General features: G+C 44.3%; 1 protein-coding gene across 1 annotated transcript in view; it reads left to right on the plus strand.

The window, feature by feature from the left end:
- Positions 1–3,739: 3,739 nt before the first annotated feature.
- The window catches only part of STK4 (serine/threonine kinase 4), an 89,442-nt gene continuing 73,187 nt past the window's right edge, over positions 3,740–19,994 (plus strand). Inside the window, exons 1-3 of the mRNA XM_075011821.1 lie at positions 3,740–3,837; positions 9,185–9,265; positions 15,887–16,015. Of these exons, the coding sequence (XP_074867922.1) occupies positions 3,806–3,837; positions 9,185–9,265; positions 15,887–16,015 (242 nt within the window). The 5' untranslated portion in view covers positions 3,740–3,805. The remainder of the gene's footprint in view (positions 3,838–9,184; positions 9,266–15,886; positions 16,016–19,994) is intronic.

Raw genomic sequence — 19,994 nt, forward strand, 5'->3', positions numbered from 1 at the left:
CCGGCGCCGCCGCACAGCACCGCGCCACGCCCGCTCCCCGCCTCCTGCGCCGCGCAGCCCGGCCCCTTCCGCGGGCCGCGCCGCCTGGAGGCGCCCGGTGAGGGAGAGAGACCCGAGTTCCGGGCTGTCACCGCCCCCCCCATAGCCAGAGCGCCCCGACCGCCTGCCCCCAGCTCCAGGCTGTCACCCCACCCCCATAGCCACAGCGCCCCGACCTCCTGCCCCCAGCTCCGGGCTGTCACCGCCCCCCCATAGCCACAGCGCCCCGACCTCCTGCCCCCAGCTCCGGGCTGTCACCGCCCCCCCATAGCCAGAGCGCCCCGACCTCCTGCCCCCAGCTCCAGGCTGTCACCCCACCCCCATAGCCACAGCGCCCCGACCTCCTGCCCCCAGCTCCGGGCTGTCACCGCCCCCCCATAGCCACAGCGCCCCGACCGCCTGCCCCCAGCTCCGGGCTGTCACCCCACCCCCATAGCCACAGCGCCCCGACCTCCTGCCCCCAGCTCCGGGCTGTCACCGCCCCCCCATAGCCACAGCGCCCCGACCTCCTGCCCCCAGCTCCGGGCTGTCACCGCCCCCCCCATAGCCACAGCGCCCCGACCTCCTGCCCCCAGCTCCGGGCTGTCACCGCCCCCCCATAGCCAGAGCGCCCCGACCTCCTGCCCCCAGCTCCGGGCTGTCACCGCCCCCCCCCATAGCCAGAGCGCCCCGACCGCCTGCCCCCAGCTTCGGGCTGTCACCCCCCCCCATAGCCACAGCGCCCCGACCTCCTGCCCCCCGCTCCAGGCTGTCACTCCCCCCATAGCCACAGTGCCCCAATCCTCTGCTCCCAGCTCCAGGCTGTCACCCCCCCATAGGCACAGCGCCCCGACCCCCTGCCCCCATCTCCGGGCTGTTACCCCCCCCCATAGCCACAGCACCCTGACCCCCAGCTCTGGGCTGTCACCCCCCCATAGCCACAGCACCCCAACCCCCTGCCCCCAGCTCTGGGCTGTCATCCCCCAGCCACAGTGCCGCCAAGCATTCTGACATCAGCGACAGCACCCAAAGCCTCTTGCCCCTAGCTTGGGACTGTCACCCACCCAGCCACAGCACCACCAAGTTTCCTGCCCCCAGCCACTGGGCCCCCAAGCCCCGTGTCCCCAAATCCAGGATGTCACTTGCCCGTCACAGCACAACTGAGCCTCCTGCCTCCCAGCTGAGGGCTGTCACCCCACAGCCACAGTTCCCCTGTGTCTCCTGCCCTCAGCTCTGGCTCATCCCCTCAGTCATCCCCAGCTCCCCTTACCTCAAAATTTGGTCAGGGTGTGGCAGCAGCAGCTACTGGGGGTCACCTTTCCTCATTCTCTCCTCCCCTGCACTCACCACACCGGAGGAATGATCAGCAGGCTGCTTTGCTCTGTTGCATTATGCCTAGTCGGCCTTCTGAGTCCTGCTACTCTGAAGGCATCGGGGAGCAGAGGTTGCTTCCCGCTGCCATGGAGAATGGGGCTCAGCAGGCCGGGAGGGGGCTGCAGAGCAGGCTGCCACTTGCATGGTGAGTGTGGTGGGAGGTGTGAGGGGAAATGACTCCCTGCAGTTGCTGCCGCTGCTGCCACACCCTGCTCCAGGTAGTTCTTCCCCCCTTCTATCTGTAGAACAACTGGGGTGACTGCTACTGGTTGTAATGTAGCTGCCCCAGTTTATTCTATAGAGAGTTTGGCTCTGTGCCCAGCACTCACCAGCCCCTTCACTGTTCCCTTGCTACCTGAATACCATCAGCCCTCTTGCCACATCTTGTGGGTGCCCAAAAAAAGCAACCCATTCTGGCATCGATTAGCAGGGTTGTTGTAAACAAGACATAAGAGAAATCATTCTGCTCTGCTCTGTATTTATTAGGCCTTAGCTAGGGTACTATGACCAGTTCTGGGTACCACATTTCAGGAAAGATGTGGACAAATTGGAGACAGTTCAAAGAAAAGTAATGAAATTGTTTAAAGGCCTAAAAAAACATGACCTAGGTGAACAGTTTGAAAAATTGGGTCTGTTTAGTCTAAAGAAGACTGTGGTGGTGGTGGAGGGACATGATTACAAACGTTTTTAAGTACATAAAAAGTTCTTACAAGGAGGAGGGAAAAAAATAGCTCTCTTTAGCCAGGCTGGCATAAGAACCTCTCCTGAGAGGCCACAGAAGGGCACATCTCACAAGGAACAGTACTTATGGGCAGCATCCACTGACTACTTAGACACCTTAAGAAGCATTGGGTACTGCTAGGAGTTCTCTGCTCAGGCTGCCCTTCCAGTGCCCTGACTTTTAATCTTTAACCAACTCCAGAACACATTTTTTTCATTTGATGTTCCCAAAATATACTTGGGTTCCATAACCCCTCCACACTGGTTGAGTGCCATTAGCTCTTGGCAAACTAAGGTCCCATGTTCCTCTGCTCCAGTAACCATAACCATAACCATGTACAGCAACAGTTAAAAAAGAAAACAGTTAAGAATAATTAAGAAATGGGTAGAAAATGGGATGGAGAATATTTTATTGCCTCTGTATAAATCCATGGTGCTCCCACACCTTGAATACTGCATGCTGATGTGGTCTCCTCATCTAAAAAAGGTATCTTAGCATTGGAAAAAGTTCAAAAAAGGGCAACAACAATTTTTAGGGGTATGGAATGGCTGCCTTATGAGGAGAGCTTAATAATATTGGGACTTTTCATCTTGGAAATGAGACAACTAACAGGAGACATTATAGAAGTCTATAAAATCATGACCCATGTGGAAAAAGTGAATAAAGAAGTTATTTACTTCTCCTAGCACAAAAACTAGGGGTCACCAAATGCAATTAATAGGTAGCAGGTTTAAAACTAACAAATGCAAGTACAAGAAGTCCTGTGGCACCTCATAGGCTAACAGATATTTTGGAGCGTAAGGTTTTGTGGGCAAAGACCTTCACACAACACACAGTTAACCTGTGGAATTACTTGGAAGTGGATACTGTGAAGCCCAGGACTAAAACAGGATTGAAAAAAGAGCTGGATAAATTAATGGAGGATAGGTCCACCAATGGCGATTAGCTAGGATGGGTAGGAATAGTGTCCTTCGCCTCCGTGTGTCAGAAGCAGGGTATGGGTGACAAGAGACAGATCACGCCATGATTACTTATTCTGTTAATTCCTTCTGGGGCACCGGACCTTGCCTACTGTCAGCATACTGGGCTAGATGGACCTTCGGGCTGTCCCAGCATGGCCAATCTTATATTTGGATGTTAACAGGTTGGAGGCTTGGCACACACTGCCGGGAGGGTTGACACTGGTGGGGAAATCAAAGGCCTGGGCTCTACGTCCAACTCCCTGGGCACAGCACAAAGGGATGGGGGCAGTTCGTCGGGCAGAGATCAAAAGGGGTTTGGAGCCTCAAAGGGATTGTCCAATGCAATCAGACTAACACGCACTGGATCGGATATTTAAATATATGCAAATTAGTATGCAAATAGAGGGGAGGTGGTGGGGCTGCTGGGAAGTTGTGGCCCCAGCTCTCAGTACACGCACTGCCTCGGGGCTCACGCCAACGCCTCCTATACGGCGGAAACTGGACTTCTGAGCGGGGTGGGAGGGGGCGGAGCCAGTGGAAGGACCCCGCCCTTGCTGCCGCGGAAGGCGGGCGGTGCCGCCAGCTTCTAGGAGTCCATCCAACGGCGGCCCCGCCCCTTGTGCAGGGGAGGCGGAAGTGAAGCGGAAGTGCTATTGGAAAAGCGCCGAGAGTGAGCGGCCGGAGCCCTGGCGGAATGAGTGTGTCCCCTGCCCGGCTTCGCTAGGGTGCCATGGAGACCGTGCAGCTGCGCAACCCGCGCCGGTGAGAGACCCCGGCTTGGGGTGTCGGGGCTAGGCTGGGGGGGGGGGGGTCGGTGTGGAGGTGAATGAGGGGGTGTGTTGATGTGGGGGAGACTGGGAGATGAGGGGGTGGGTTGGTGGGGGGAGGCTCGGGTTGGCTCATGCAGGGAAGCCTGGGGGTTGAAGGTAGTGGGTTGGTGTGGGGAAGACAAGGATGTGGGGTTGTGTGGGTGTGGGGAAGGCTGGAGGGAATGGGGATTTGGTTGTGGGGAGGCTGGGGATGAGATGGACTAGCTAGTGTGGGGATGGTGTGGAAAACGTAAATAAAAATTTTGCCCACTGAAAGGTTAAACCCACTAAAATCAGCCCAGGTTTGGGGTGACTCATCCTTTAGATATACCAGCTTTTCCCAGGGAGAGCAGGGACCCGTGGGATGGGTGACATAGCAACCAGCATCACAGGACTCTTCTCCACAGGCTAAAAATCCCTTGAAGCCGCATGTGTCACTATAGCTTCACTAATATTGGTGCACTACCCTACTGTAGTGGGGGTGTTAGAAATTGATGGAGAAGGGATAAAAAAATGGTGGGAAATAAATGGAAAGTGAAGGGAGCCCAAATGTAATAATTACATGGGTAAATGATAAAAGGCTGAGCTTATTGAATACATAGCAATGTAGGGTACATTGCATCCATTAGGGGTAGAAGGGAAAGATTTAGATAATGGAGTAGCAAATTCTATTGTTTTTCCCTAAGGTAAAGCATGCAGCATCCAAAACAAGGTGTAGGAGTTTGTTCTTTACAATCTGTGGGAAGAAATGTCATTTTTGTCAAATAGATTTGTGTGTGGTTTCAAAGACAACAGTTGTATTTATGAATTTTGTTGAGCCCATGACCAGCACTAATGTCTTCTAAAATATTAGCATCACAATTTTCAATCTTTAATATCATGTTTTAATACATTAATTTCCAAAATTTCCTTTTCTTAAAGAGGGATTAGCTACATTTAACATTAAGCATGGGTTCCGTCAATTTACTCAGACTAGTAACAGCATTATTTTAGGAACCTTAGCAAAACTGTAAGTCCCAGAAAGCTTAGACTAGGATCAAGCTGGGAAAGAGTTCAAGACTTTTCAGTAGGTAAAATATTATAAAACAAAGATGCAATCTAGAATAACTGCAACTACTTGATGATGTAAATGTGGTAAGCATAATAAAAGAGTGGCCATATCAGGTCTAGTCCAGTATCTTGTTTTCTGATTACTGCCGATCCTTTGTGCTGCAGAGGGAACGAACAAAACAGGTAATCAACAAGTAATCCAACCCATTGCCCATTCCTAGCTTCTGGCAAACAAAAGTTGAAGACACTATCCTAGCAGACTGGAGACATGATAATGTAATCTTGAAAACAAAAGCCATATGTCTTTCAGACATGACATGTATATTAAAATTGTAACTATCTTCATTATGGTAGAAGAATCAAAAGTCTTGTCCTGAAGCATTTACAGTCTAAACAGACACCCAAAATCACAGTGTGAGACCAAATAAATTATCTATAACACCTTTTGAGAATGTTTATTGTATTAAAAAGAAACTAAAAAAAAATCATAATGTTCTGATTTAGTGGGTACCAAGAAAAAACAATTTCAAATACCCTGGGCGCAATTATATAATGAAACACACTAAAACTGGTATCTTATTGTACCCTTTTGTTGTAATCCAGTAGGAAGACTATACTGGCTGGCATATTGCTATGTGTATAGTCTTTCTCTTGTGCATGGAACATCAGTTAATTAGGAAAGTATTTTGCTTGGAATTGCTAAATTATTTCATGGAGGACAACAAACCAAGAGACTTTCCTTTTGGTGTTGAATTCTGTGCTACACGATGGAATAACTGGCTATGTCTGTCCTATTGGTTAGTCACAAGTAAATTTCAGTCCACATTTCTGTGCATCGTGAAACTGAAATTCATTTTCTTAAGGGAATATCTGGAGGATTTTTATTGTTAGACATTTGTTCCATCATACCTTTCATAACTGCAATGTTTTGTCAACAAGTAAGCACTTAGAAGTCAAGAAGGTAGGCACTTTAAAAATAACTTGGAAACAATTCTGCCAGCTTGTTGTGGTGGCCATTATGGGTGATGTGGTAACTTGCTGTTTCCATGCCCATCTCCCCCGAGATATCACACAGGTTCATCTTTTAGCCCAGATTTGCTTGGTCTGCATACAGTGTTCTTATGGCCATTTGAAAGATTAAGAACCTTAGACAAAACAGAGAGATCTAGACTACCTGTGGAAGAATACAATCAATGGCAACACTTTGAATGAACAAGGAGCATCCAGTTGCTTTAAAGAGACTCCTGTGGGCTGAAGTCTGAAAGTATTAAAACGTTGACTTTTTTTTTTGTCAGTAGATTAGTTCAGTGGTGGGCAGAGAAGAATTCATGAAAAAAACTTTAGCATAACTAGGCCTCCACCCTTTGAGGAAACCCTATCAAGTTGTGGAAAAACAAATGACTCAAACCTTTTTTTTTGAAAAATGGTAGCATATGTTAGACACTCAAAAAAAGGCTCGTGCTAAAAGATGTCAAGTTTGCTAGTGTGCTGTCAGGTTGCTTTTTAATGGATTTGGGCGGTGGAATTGGGCATAATTAGTTAATAATGAAATAGATGTCTAATTGCTAGTATGTCTTTCCTTCCTAACAATGAGTCATACATCAGTAAATGGTTGTGTATTTGGCAAAAAATAAAATCATGTTAATTCTTTGCTCTCCTGGCTGTTCAATTTAATGGTCGAAATGTTTAGTTGCATTGCAAGCTAATTAGCATGACAAGATATTTATTCTTAACAGCTGTGAACAGATCCCCGTATTCTGTTACTTATGTCCCTCAGTGTTCTTTATCTTTCTTTTGTCAGGTACAGTCATGCCTGTTGGGTGTGAAGGCTAGTTATATCTTAGGAACTCAGTGAAATCATTGAATAAAGGTGTTATCTTCCTATCATTTCACTGCAGGCTGTACTTGAGCACCCCAAGATAGGGAATAATTTAGCGGCATCCCAGCAATTGAATGAAGTTTCAGTTTGTCAAAATACTATCGGTGGCTTGCAGCTGCTTCTAACGGTATATTTGAGTGATGGACCAAAGAGGCAGCTTCCTTTGTTCTGTGGCATAGATAGTTGTTTTTTTTTGTTGTTTTTGTTTCTTTTAAAAACGAGAGAGTAACATTTCTATCAGTACAAATGTGTCCATTTATTATATAACTGTTTATGCAAACATTTAACTGTACTTGACCCAGACTGGAGTGTTCATGTCCACACAGGGCTACTAGTTTTGTAGTTCTAATCCTCTCTAAAATTGCACATGGTAAAGTACAGGGATGGGATCACTCATCATTGACTCAGAGCTTTTTAGTAATGCTTAAATAAAACTTGAATTTCTGAATTAGTTCAGGATCTGAGTATTTTGGTGGTGTAAGTGAAATTAGAATTTGAGTTGGCTTCTTTTGAGCTTGTGAAGTGCTTGGAATTTCTAAATTTCTATCTTGATGTTTTATGGCTTGGCTAATATCAGACACTTTTATTATCAAAACAAAAAAGCAGTAAAGTAGCACTTTAAAGACTAACAAAATAATTCATTAGGTGAACTTTCGTGGGACAGATCTGTCCCACGAAAGCTCACCTAATAAATTATTTTGTTAGTCTTTAAAGTGCTACTTTACTGCTTTTTTGTTTTGATAGTATATAGACTAGCACGGCTTACTCTCTGTTACTAATCAACATGCAAGACACTTCTTTTATTATATTATCTGCCCGTTAGATTTCCATATTTCACACTGCTTGGAAATGGTGCTTTAAGTGGTGACTATCTACTGATCTCCCCCACCCCCTTAGAACAAGTAACATGCTGTTGGTTTAATGCTTATCTTTACAAAGAAGCTAGTGACTACTTTCAGTATTTCGCCATTTCCTGAGTCTGCTTGTTTGTAATATTTTCTTCATTTCAGGAAGCCATTGTACGTAACACATGAGCATACTGCTATATTACGTTTGTATATAAGTATACATAACTCATGAGCTGCTATATTTCTTTTTTATATAAACATAATAGAAATAATAGAAAATGAAAATGAAAATAACTATTCCTTGTTATCAAAAGCTTCATCAAAGCTTTTACAATTTTTTTAAATAGCGACTGATGAGCGACATTAGTTACACAAATACAAAACTAGTATTTGCTGTCTTGATGTCGATTAACCCCATCTTATAGAAATGAACAGATCTCTGTGTAAATTATAGGCATGCTTTTCATTACCATGGCTCCAGCGGGAATCAAAATTGGCTGATAACTGGGGTCATGCTTGTCTTCTGGGACCACAGCTGTGCTCTTTTAGTTTGCAATGGAGGCAATGTATATTTCCTTGCAGGGCTGTTAAATGTTACTTAGTGGACTGTGAAGGATCGGACTTTGGAGCTTATGTCTTTAAGGACAGTTTGGAACCTCATAGAGGTTGTATGTGGCTTTTGGTAAAGGTAAACTGCGAAGATCAGCTTCGTGTTTTTCTTGCTGCATTGTGATGAATGAAAAGTTTTTCAAAGGCCTTTTGGAATCTTTTACAATGGCATCTTTGCTCCTAAGTGTTACATCTATAAGTGTTGTACCTTTTTTTTGAAGAGGAAACTTAAGCTAGTCTGATTAAAAAAATAATTTTCTTGCTCCGTTCCACTGATTTTCTTTTTTATTTGAAGTCACTATCCTAGCAATTTTCCAGTGATTTGTAATCTTCAAGATGTACAAGAGATGAATTTCTAATATGAAAAATAAGCAAGGAAAAAACCTCCCTACCATCTAACCTTTTTGTGCACCACAAATAACAACAACAATAAAAAAGCATAAAATATGTTAGATTAAGATATTTGTCTGTTTGGATTCTTGCTACAAACTTCTTTCTAAATTGTCCTGGGTTACAAGACTTCAAGCTTGTTGAAAATTTGCTCAATAAGTGTTGATATCATGGTGTTCAAATTAGTGCAGAAATGATCCTGGATATATTCGGATACTTCAGGCATTTGACTGTTTCCTGCCACTGAGAGGAAATGTAGATCTTTGTGATAAAACCCTGCCCCACTGTTAGACTCGGACCTTTTATAATAGTAAGCCCAGCCAGGCATTTGGATAGGATTAAATGCAGTTTACTTCATGGTACATCTAACCACTTATTTTACTCCTCAACTAGATTAAATTGTATAATGTTAAGATAAAATGCATTTTTGTAAATTTGTTAATTTTACTTTAAAGTTCTGTTCTCATAAATAATGAAATTACAGAATCTTAAATTTCTTCATTTCTACATCCCTATTTGTATAGGCAGCTAAAGAAATTAGATGAAGATAGTTTGACCAAGCAACCAGAAGAAGTATTTGATGTACTGGAGAAGCTGGGAGAAGGGTGAGTCTGGACAGGTTTATGTTCTTTGCATTTTCTAAGAACAATTACATGTAATGGCTATTTGTGAAAACCATTTAAAAAAATCTTGTTTGGATCGGGGGCAGGTGGAATTTTAATGTAGTTCTTGGCATTGGAATACATCTAAATCTAAAATCTAAGGACTGTAAACTCCTGTTTTAAATTGAGGAACAGTAAAAAATGGTGACAGGAAGTAAAATCTACAATTCTTTATTCTAGCTTAAGTGTAGCATATTTCTTTGGATGATCGAGCCCTAATATAAACAATTTTTTTCTTTAATTCATTTTGTTAAATTGTTAAAGGAAAGCATTTTTGGTTTTGATTGCGTTAAGACTTTTCCACATGAAAACAGGAGTCTAACAATGTGGATTTGCTTAGGCTCAAAGTAGCATTTAAATACCAGTTTTTGTTGGAGATGGGAAAACACCTCTTTGTGGTGTAGCAGTGACCCCACTGTTTGAGCTGGAAACACCTTGCTTGTCAGGATTAAGCAGAGAAGGAGTGAAGAAGGAAGCAGCACCAACTGTTAATAGAAACTAATAATAGCGGTGCTGCAAAGTAAAGAGTTGAAAAATAGGAAACCATACCCTTTGCCTTTCCTCCAATCACTCACCTTTTAATGTCTCCCTTAAGAAGTGTGAATGGGAAACTCCCAGGAAATACAATGCCTTCACTAGCTAAATATGGCTGAACCATCTTTGTTTTATTTAATATCAGAACGAGTTTTAGATATACCTACAGCTGTTTCACTACAGTAAACCCTCAATTTAACGCATACCCCTTCCCCCATTAGTCTGTTAATGCCAAAAGTCCGTTATATCTGAATGCTTCTTATGTGTGATGGGGCACTGACCTTCCCAGCCCATCACTCACTCCTGTCTTCTGCCCCCGCTTCCCTTCCCCTCACACCTCCATCTTCTTCTCCCAATTACCAGAAGAGGAGCTGAATTTCGACCTGGCTCCTTCCACCTTCTGCAGCTCTCAGCACTGCGGCTCCTCCAGCCCCTCGGGTCCGATTTGCCTGCATAAAGGTAGAGTGTGGCTGCCCCAGCCAGCCAGCAGGCAGCAGCAGCCTCTGACACCATGGCTGCTGCTCAGCACCATTGCAGGCAAAAGCGGTGGCTGGGCACAGACATGCGCCACGCACTTGGGGCTGGGGTAGGAGAGCTCCTGCATCCTGCCGCTGCCCCTCCCCCAGGTCCTCTGGCCCCAGTGGCCCCAGCTGCTACAGTGGCTTCTCCAGCCCTGGCAGCCTCCGCCATTCTGGCAGCTTTCTGAGGCCCGGCAGTGGCGCTAGTGAGTCCCTGGCATTTATTTAATGGGGATGGGGGCGGGCAGACAGCGTCTGTTATTTCCAAAGTCTATTATATCATGGTCCGTTAAATCGAGGGTTTCACTGAATGAAGATACAGTAAAGGGACTGTGGCTTTGGAGCTGCATTTTTAAGGATACTTTTCAGCAGTGATCTAACTGTGAATCAAAGTAGACAGAACTAGGGATATAAAATCTAGTTTAATTAGTTAACCAGTTAAATGTGAAGTGTAACGAGTTAATTGATTAAACGAGGAGGGTTTCCTGGTTTAGCTGCAGATCAGGGCAGCCCTTGCCTGGCTGGAGCACATCCCTTCCCTTCCTGCCTGTGGCGGGCCCCATGGCACTGAAGGAGCCACCTACCTGCAATGATGGTTAACCATAACTGGTAAGCCTCTGTTTAGGATGAGGCTTGCTGGCTGACTGTTACCATTTCTAGAAACAGCGACTGTTCCTAATGGAAGTTATTGGAACTCAGAAAACATAAGCTGTTGTAGATTATCTGACATTTTTGTTATCAGCTCTTAGTCCATGCATTAAAATATAAAACATAAAATGAATAAAAGCAGAATGAAGCTATTGAGAATAAAAATGACCATTTCAATTGTTGGATGTTATCCATAGTAACCCTTTTTGTTTGCCCAGTTTTGAATATACAAGCCATCGCTAGAAAACATCACCTCCTTATTGAGGGAGAAAAACGAGCAATTAACTGTAAATGAGACAAGCAAAACATACGTAACACTAGCATAACAAGAGTGGGAGAGGCATATTTCCCACAAAGTGTAGGATGGAAAAAACATTCTTCCCTGCTCCAAGTGGAGAGTTTTGGAAGAACTTTATTGATGCTGAATAATGAAAACTGAAATTAAAACATTCTCCTTTTTGTCTTAGACTCTCTTGTTAGAAGTTCAGTGGGACATGAGGTGAAGATGCTAACTAGAAGTAACATAAAAATTGAGTCAAGTATCGGAGGGGTAGCTGTGTTAGTCTGGATCTGTAACAGCAACGAAGGGTCCTGTGGCACCTTACAGACTAACACGCAAAATGCTCAAAACTTTTCTGTTAGTCTATAAGGTGCCACAGGACCCTTCGTTGCTGATAAAAATTGAGAAATAACAAGCGGTTCTGTAGCACCTTAAAGGCTAACAAATTTATTAGATAACGAGCTTTGGTGGGTAAGACCCACTTCTTCAGATAACGCTTCATATTCTTCAGGTCTTACCCATGAAATCTTATTATCTAATTAATTTGTTAGTCTTTAATGTGCTACTGCTTGTTATTTGTGAAGCTACTGACTAACAGGCTACCACACTGAAGCTATAGAAATTGAGATTGGCTTGCATTTTGATGCTCAGGCACTTTTTAAAAATCTTATACTGTGCCTATATATGTGTAAGAGATGTTGACCAAATCCATGAGAGACAAATATGCGACTGAGTTTAGAGAAACTATTTCAAGATGTACCCAAGAAACTAACACTACATTTGTGCACAGTAGCAATAGGTAGTTCTGGCACAAGTAATGGATTGTAAATTCTTACTAACTGGCCTGTAGTTAAGTGCTGTGTAAAATTCTAAAACTGTAATAATTGTCAGGAGTTCAGAATTCAGCATTGTGTTTGATCTAGAAACTTCTGCTTGAAAAGTTTTTCTTCATCAAGATAGCTAGAACAGAGTTGGTCTATTTGAATTACAGTATATCCCTGGAAATGGACAAGCTTTAGGGATACTATGATAGCTGTTGTGGGCACTTAAGTGCTGGTGGAGAAATTTGGAGATGAAAATGGAAAGCCTCAGAGAAGAAAGACAAGTGATAGGCTTTTTGTGATTATTTACAGTTTTATAAGACATTTAAAACTTGTTTGTCCTAAGCCCTTCTGTTTCAAAGGAAATATTTTTTTCAGCTCCTTTTCTTTGTAGCAGTAAGTGATTTAATTTTTAGTGTGAGAGGCTTAACAAAATACCCTGATTTTGTAGAAAAACTTAATATTGGTGTATAGGGCAACACATCTCAGTTCTCATTTGTCTTTTAATTTTACTTTATCTCAGAACGGCCTATACAGGGTCCACCTCTCTCGGGACCTGACTGGGTCCGGATGAGGGAATTTGCTGGATGAAGGGAGGTCCCCTGCTCTGGCCACCCAGTCTGCTGCTGGCTTCTCTTTGCCCCCCCCGGCCCCGCCAACATCCCTAGTTCCAGCCCCAGGGCCCCCTTACCTACTGCCTGGACTTCAGGCCCTGCTGGGCTGACACTGACCTGGCTGTGGATATAGCTCCAGCTGCCCGGCCAGCCTGCCAGACGTGTCTCAGGCCCCGCGAGTGCTGGATCCAGACACAGCCATGGCCAAGGCCATGTGATGCTGGCTCAGCCCTGACTGGGCTGCTGGCAAGGCCCCCCAGAGCCAGTGGCTGGCTGGCTGGCTGACTCTGACTGCAGCCTTGCAGAGACCAACCCTGGCCCCGCAGAAACTGGCTCTGGCCCCAGCCAGGCCGTCAGCACAACTCCAGTTCCACAGGTACCAGGTGCAGACCCGGCCCTGTGGAGGCCAGCTCTGGCTGGCTGTGCCTCTGCTAGGGGGACAAGCCCTGTTGGGGCCCCCTGCCCAAGGCAGCCAGAATCTCCCTACTGACCTCCCACCCCAGTATCTCTGGTCCAGTAACATCCATGGTCCTGCTGGCCAGATGAGAGAGTGCTGGTTTTGGGAGTCTCAACCTGTATAATGTTTGCTGTAAGGTAACAAGAACTCAGCTGTGAAATGCAGAGACTTGCTATGCTATGTCTTCACCAAGCCTTGAAGATTTCTCTATATTAAGGTCGTAGCATTATTTTTTGGGAATCCTTACTGCTTTTCATTCATCTAGGAACAAAGCCCTTTACACGTTATCCTATATTTCCTGCATTGTTGAATTGGCTGCAGTGCTTTACTTCAGTCTGAGAGAACCTGCATACCCGCATAGTATTTAATGAATTAGATCTATATAAGCAAAGGGTTGGTTTTCTCCCTTGTTCCTGCAAGTTTATTGCCATGACATCCATTCATTTCTCAAGAGCTATTCTGCATGCGTTACAGGAAATTGTAGCTGTACTGTATTTGCAAAAAATTAAAACATAATTTTAAGCATAAAAATATAAAACTTATGTGAAACTATGTGCATATATATAAAAGTACGTAGTATAATTCAGGGTTATCTAAACTCTGGGATGAGGACTGTGGTTGACAGCTTCCCACCTCTGCACAATGGAACTCTCCAACAATAAGGATAAAATTAATTGATGGGAGATGGAGCTGTCTCGTCTTAGTCCAAGACACTGGAATCAATTCCCTCAGACACTAAGGGCTATCATAAATCTCACCATCTTCTGTTCCAAGTTCAAGGCTTATTTATTTCACCTTGTCTTTTCTAACATAACCATGTAGCAACTGGTTATTTAAACAAACAGAAAAATATAACCAAAACAAGAGACATTGTGTGTGAGCTGGGGAGAGGATGAGGGAACTAACATGTGACAGAAGTTTAGGCATGTTGCACCAATATTGTGATGACGAGCAAAGTATAAAAACCTACGTAGAACCGTGTTCTACTTTTTTCATCCTTGGGCAGAATGAACTTCATGTGCACTGAGGCGTGTGCAGCTGTGCACCGCCAATAGAAACACATGATGCCCAAGGTGGGTGGCTGTGGGTGCTCTGCTAATCAGCTGGGTGGCACCTGACTCTCTCCTGGCTGGCTACCCAAGCGCTCATCTAACAGGGAGCACTGATACAGGCCAGTTAACATAGACTATACCTCAGTTAAGGGTACGCCTTCAGAGGACCTAACCACATCAGCCCCACCATCAGGGGCTCATACACCTGTGCGTCCACTGATGTAGTATATGCCGTCATGTGGCAGTAATGCCCCTCTGCCATGTAAATTGGACAAACTGGGTAGTCTCTGCACTATAGGATGAATGGACATAAATTTGACTTCAAGAATAACTACAGCCACATACCTGTAAGTGATCATTTTAACCTCCCTGGACATCAATAAAGGATTACAAAAGTAGCCATTGTTTTACTACAAGATTACAGAGAGAGCCACCTGACTTGGAATTCATTTACAAGTTGAACACCTTGGCCTGAATGGAATGCTTAACTGGCTTATTTATCACAAGGCCAACTTCCCAATCTTTGATATTCACAGGAGCAAGACATATCCAACTTAATTTGCTTCATTAACTGGTCCCACTCGTGATCGATAACTCCCTGCTCTGCCCACTATAGGAAACCTGGATTCTGTTTTTCCATTCCATTTCCATCTGAAAAAGTGGGTTTTACCCTTGAAAGCTCATGACCTATTAAGTTTATTTCTAAGGTACCCTAGTACTGCTTGTTGTTAGTAAAAGCTGTGTTATCCAGCCCTATACCAACTGAAAAGCTTTGTAAACCTCATTTCTGATTTACAGTGACAGTCAGGTTGTCATTGTAGTCTAGATGGTGTGTGTGTCGGGGGGAGGTGGCTACTTGGAAGTGGCGACATGTCCTTACTCCTGGGTAGAGGAATGGCCATGGGGGCTCTGTATACTTGTCCTACCTTTTGCCCTGAGTGCTGGCTCTGCAGTTTCCATTGACTAATTGGATCTGTGGGGACAGCTGCTGTGGCCAGAAGCAGTGTGCAGCGCTTGCATGGAGCTGCTTGAGGTGAGTGCTGCCTGGATCTGGCTTCCCAAAACGTCTTCTGAGCCCTGCACTCCAAACCCCTTAGCCTGGAGCCTTCCACCGCACCTCAAATCCCTCATCCCTGGGTCTACCCCAGAGCCTGCACCCCCAGTCCAGAGTCCATCCCCTGCCTTAGCCCCCAGCCCCTCATACTCTAAACTTTTATTTAACCAGAATATTTACCTAACCAGCACTCCCCATTCCCCCACCATGCTGGATACCAAAGGTTTTATTGTATTTTGAAAATAAAATAGAGAAATGAGTTCGATGGAGTTTGGGTAAAAAGATACTTTTAAGGTTATAAGGAATGTGGTGATTGACATGTCTTCTGTTTCTTTCTCAGTGTTACTAATAACACCTGTAGGTTAACAGATTTTGCAAATACTCCTCTTTTTCATGTCTAAGTTGTTCAGTGTTCAAAAATCACCTAGTAAAATATTCTTAGCAGGAGAGGTTATTAAACAGCATTCCTCCCCTCCTCCCCCCCCCCCCCCCCCGATTTTGATGTACCTCTAAGCGTAAACCAGAAAGTGCCAGTTTCTAATGCTATATTGGTTGTATTTATTATTTCACATTTTGATTATTACAGATCGTATGGCAGCGTATTCAAAGCTATTCACAAAGAAACAGGTCAAGTTGTTGCCATTAAGCAGGTTCCTGTTGAGTCCGACCTGCAGGAGATCATAAAGGAAATATCCATAATGCAGCAATGTGATAGGTAAGTGCACGTCATGAATCCTGCCTCAATCCCTTAACTGCTTGTGATCTGCTTGGCAGTTGAATCTAAGAAATACTGTGTGGTATTAAACACTTCTCAGAAGTGAGGTCAGACACGGACATCTCTTAGTCTGAGGTGGACTAACCAAAAGTTATTAAAGAAACATGATTTACTTTGTGTGTTTTTTAAAAATATTTCTCTTCCCAGTCTAGTTTAATAGATGATAAATTTGTTTACAAGAAGTTCACTTGGGAAAACCAAAAAGCTGTGTGCGCAGGAACACACACACACCCCTCATTATGTGTTTCATGTCACAGATGCACAGGCTAATGTGTTGTCTTCAAAGGTGACAGAATTATCATTTGCAGAGCCATCATCAGCACTTGCAGAGTTTAGTGCATTAAAATGCCAGACTAAAAGTCTACACTGGAAAGTTACAGCCCAGTAAATCAGCTCCCAGCACTGTAACTCCTGAGGTGTCCAGTCTGGCAAGGCATTTACTGTGCACTAGCTCTGCTGCTTCTGTGCTCTAGGTAATTCACTTGAACTCGGAGCATAGAGCTTACTGCACTCTGGATCCACCACTGGGGTCCCAGGGTGGACACTTGAATTGTCTGCTGTATTCAGACTGGCCTCCAGAAATGGCACATAATTGCTCAAGTCCCCTCTGTTCCTTGGTTTGAACTCAACTGTCTGGTGTACAGGCATGAACACCTCCCCTTTCAGAGCTCCGTTTCAGACAGCTGCATGCTCTGCTGATTTGCTCCCAGACACAGATCAAACCGGGTGATATGCTGCTGCTCTTTAGCACAGAGGCAGGCACCTGTGTGTATGAGTGAAAGTGATTGCTATGCAAAGAGCAGGGGCGGGTTGGGGGTGGGGGGACGAAATGTCAGGGGTTTCCTGCTCTCCCTGCCTCAGGACAGGTTCCCTGCCCTGATTGAACTTACAAAATAGCATGCTGACATCTCCCAAAACACACTGGGCTTGTCTACACTACCTTGGAAGGAAGGATGGCAATTAGGGTGTTGGGAGTTTACTAATGAAGTGCTGCCGTGCATTGGCAGCACTTCGTGAAGCAAATTGCGCCCCGCGGCAACTCCAACGTTTTAAACTTCGAAGTACCGGCATGCGTCTAGCCGTGGTGCACCTGCTGGTACTTCCAAGTGCTGGGGCCACTTCGAAGTCCCCTTACTCCTTGAGTACGCGTGCTGGTACTTCGAAGTTTAAAACTTCAGAGTTGCCGCAGGGGGGAATTTGCTTCATGAAGTGCTACCTATGCACGGCAGCACTTCATTAGTAAACTCCGAACACCCTAATCACCACCCTTCCTTCGAAGGAAGGCGGTAGTGTAGACAAGCCCAATGTGTGTGTCTTCTCCTCTTCCCCATCCCCCGGACTTCTGTTAAAAATCAGCTGTCAATGTAACAGATTGGGAAAGCTGCATCATGTGACACTGACCCATGTGGCATGGCAAACCCTTCCCAAAGCTCCAAGGGGCCTGTTGCATAGTGAGATGCTACCACAATGCACTGGTGTCCGTGGTATTGCAAGAGCTGCTAATGTGGACATGCTCCACCGTCACCAGGAGCATGGTGTGGACATGCAACACCAGTTTCCCTGTAGTGCTCTGAGCAGCTCTGTGACTGTCAGCACTTTAAATCTGCCAGTGTAGAGATAACTTAAGCTCGATCACCCTCAGAATTACTCTTGCACAAGTGGAGTGGTTGTATTTTGAAAGTCAGGCCTTGTGTGTCCCTCACTGATTTTACTTGTTTTCTTTTTGAAATGTTGTCTGAGCAGAAAAGCTTTGAAGAGATCCCATACACAACTGCCCTCCTGCTACACAAGGGTTTCCTTTGGAAAATATTTGAAAGCTACATGCCATTTCCAACTCCTTACTAATTCTAGTGTTTAGCTTCAAGCCTGAAATGTTATTTCGTTAAACTACAAGCAAGTAGAGACGTTCATATATCTGGGGAGCAACATGATGTATGTGATCTAGACTGTAAGAAGGAAATAGTGACTAGAATAGTAAAAGCAAGAGTGAGTTTGAAGGTGATGGATAAGATCTGGAAAAGCAAAGCAATTAGTTTAGGAACAAAGTCGAGTGTGTTTAAAAAGTGTTTATTCAGCAGCATGTTGTATGGATGTGAGATGGGTGATAAATTAGAAGAGAAGGATATTTGCGTTTGAGAGGAATTGTTCTAGAATGATCCTGAGATGAGGATGGACACAGAAGGTCACTGATGAGGAATTATGTAGGAAGATACAGCTGAAAGAGAACCTACTGCAGAAGGTTATACAACAGAAGTTACAGCTATTTGGGCATATTTGCAGAATGAACAACGAACAAAAAATCAAGACCCTGGTATTCGGCATAATGAACGGTTCGAATAGGAGAGGAAGGTCCTACAGAAAATGGGAAGATGATATGGTAGATTGGTGTGGAGCTAATCTACAGAAACAAAGCCACTTTGCACTGGACAGGGAAGGATGGAAAGAAATAGTGAGGAGGCATCAGACACCAATGGATGCTGAGCCCATGGTGGTTGATGATGATGATGAAGCAAAAAAGCTTAAAATGAATGAAACTTGCAGTACTAAAACATGGACCCAATGATTTATAATTAGTGTTGCTGGCTTTCTAATTGCACAAAACTGAACACACTTGCCCTGCCTCTTCTATGAGGCCTGCTCCCAGTCACTTCAACGCCCCTTCTGCTGTCACTTGCTTTTTCCCCACCTTCCCTCACTTTCACTGGGCAGGGGATGCGGGTTTACGTTCCAGTTGTGTGTGTGAGATCTGGAGATGTGGGGTTAGGGATGCAGGAGGGGGACTCAGGACTGGGGTTGGGTGTGGGGGATGCAGGCTCTGGGAGGGGGCTAAGGATGAATGAAGGAATGTGGATTCTGAAGGGGAGTTAGCAGGCAGGCTCTAAGAGGGAGATTGGGTGTAAGAGAGGGGGGTCTGGACTAGGGCACAGGGTTGGGGTGCGAGCTGCAGAGCTGGCACTGGCAGCAGTAAGTGGGCCTTCCCTAATTATGCCTCTGCCTAGGAGGCACAGGGACATGCTAGCTGATTCTGGCAGCTGTGCAGAGGCAGGGCAGGGCAGGCTGAGAACTTGTCTTAGCTCTACAGCACAGGCAACTGGAGTTTTAAAACTGGGCACCTGGCAACACTGTATAATGCTGCTGAGTATATTTCTACAGCTGTTCCCTTTTCCTTTTGGAAATTATCAGTCTAAATAAAATACAACCTTTTTAGAATCTGGTCATAAAAGTATTTTGTGAAATAATTACAAGCTTCATTAGGCTTCTTCGAGCATTTGGTATGTTAAGAAGGAGTAGAGGGCCTAAAAAATGGGACCTTTCCTTTTTATCCAGTTGCACAACACTTGGCAATGATCTTGGAAGAATTCTGTTCTTTGCACAAATATTTTAGGTGACTCCTTCACGGTGACTAGTTTTTCTGATGTCAAAATTTAAATCAGGCATGTCGAGCTCAAAGCCTACTGAGGGCTGAACAAACAAAAATTGATGGCTATCAGGGTCACCAAAGAAAATGTACTTCTACCAGAAAGTCATGATTATTGATGATTATTAGATCATAAATTAGATATATTTTTCAGGTCTTGTTTGAGTGTAATACAATAAGTTTAATTGAGAATTTAATACTTAATATGAATTTTGTTTATAATGTTAATATTTCATAAAATCTGTATAAAATTATTTGGTCATATATAATTTTTAATTTAAATATGCATTTAAGGTACTTTTAAATTATTTTGATATGATACGTAACTTGTTTTATTGAAATAAAAACCAGCATAAATGTACTTCATCAAATAAAGTTTGAGATTTTGCATAAATATATCATTCATGCAATTGCAAAAATGGACATACATTTATTGATATAAAAATCACAATGTTTTATGTTAATTTTATTTGGGAAGAAATAAAAATAAAATATAAAATC

The sequence above is a fragment of the Carettochelys insculpta genome, chromosome 17, assembly GCF_033958435.1.
Source record: "Carettochelys insculpta isolate YL-2023 chromosome 17, ASM3395843v1, whole genome shotgun sequence".
In the NCBI taxonomy this organism is placed as follows: Eukaryota; Metazoa; Chordata; order Testudines; family Carettochelyidae; genus Carettochelys; species Carettochelys insculpta.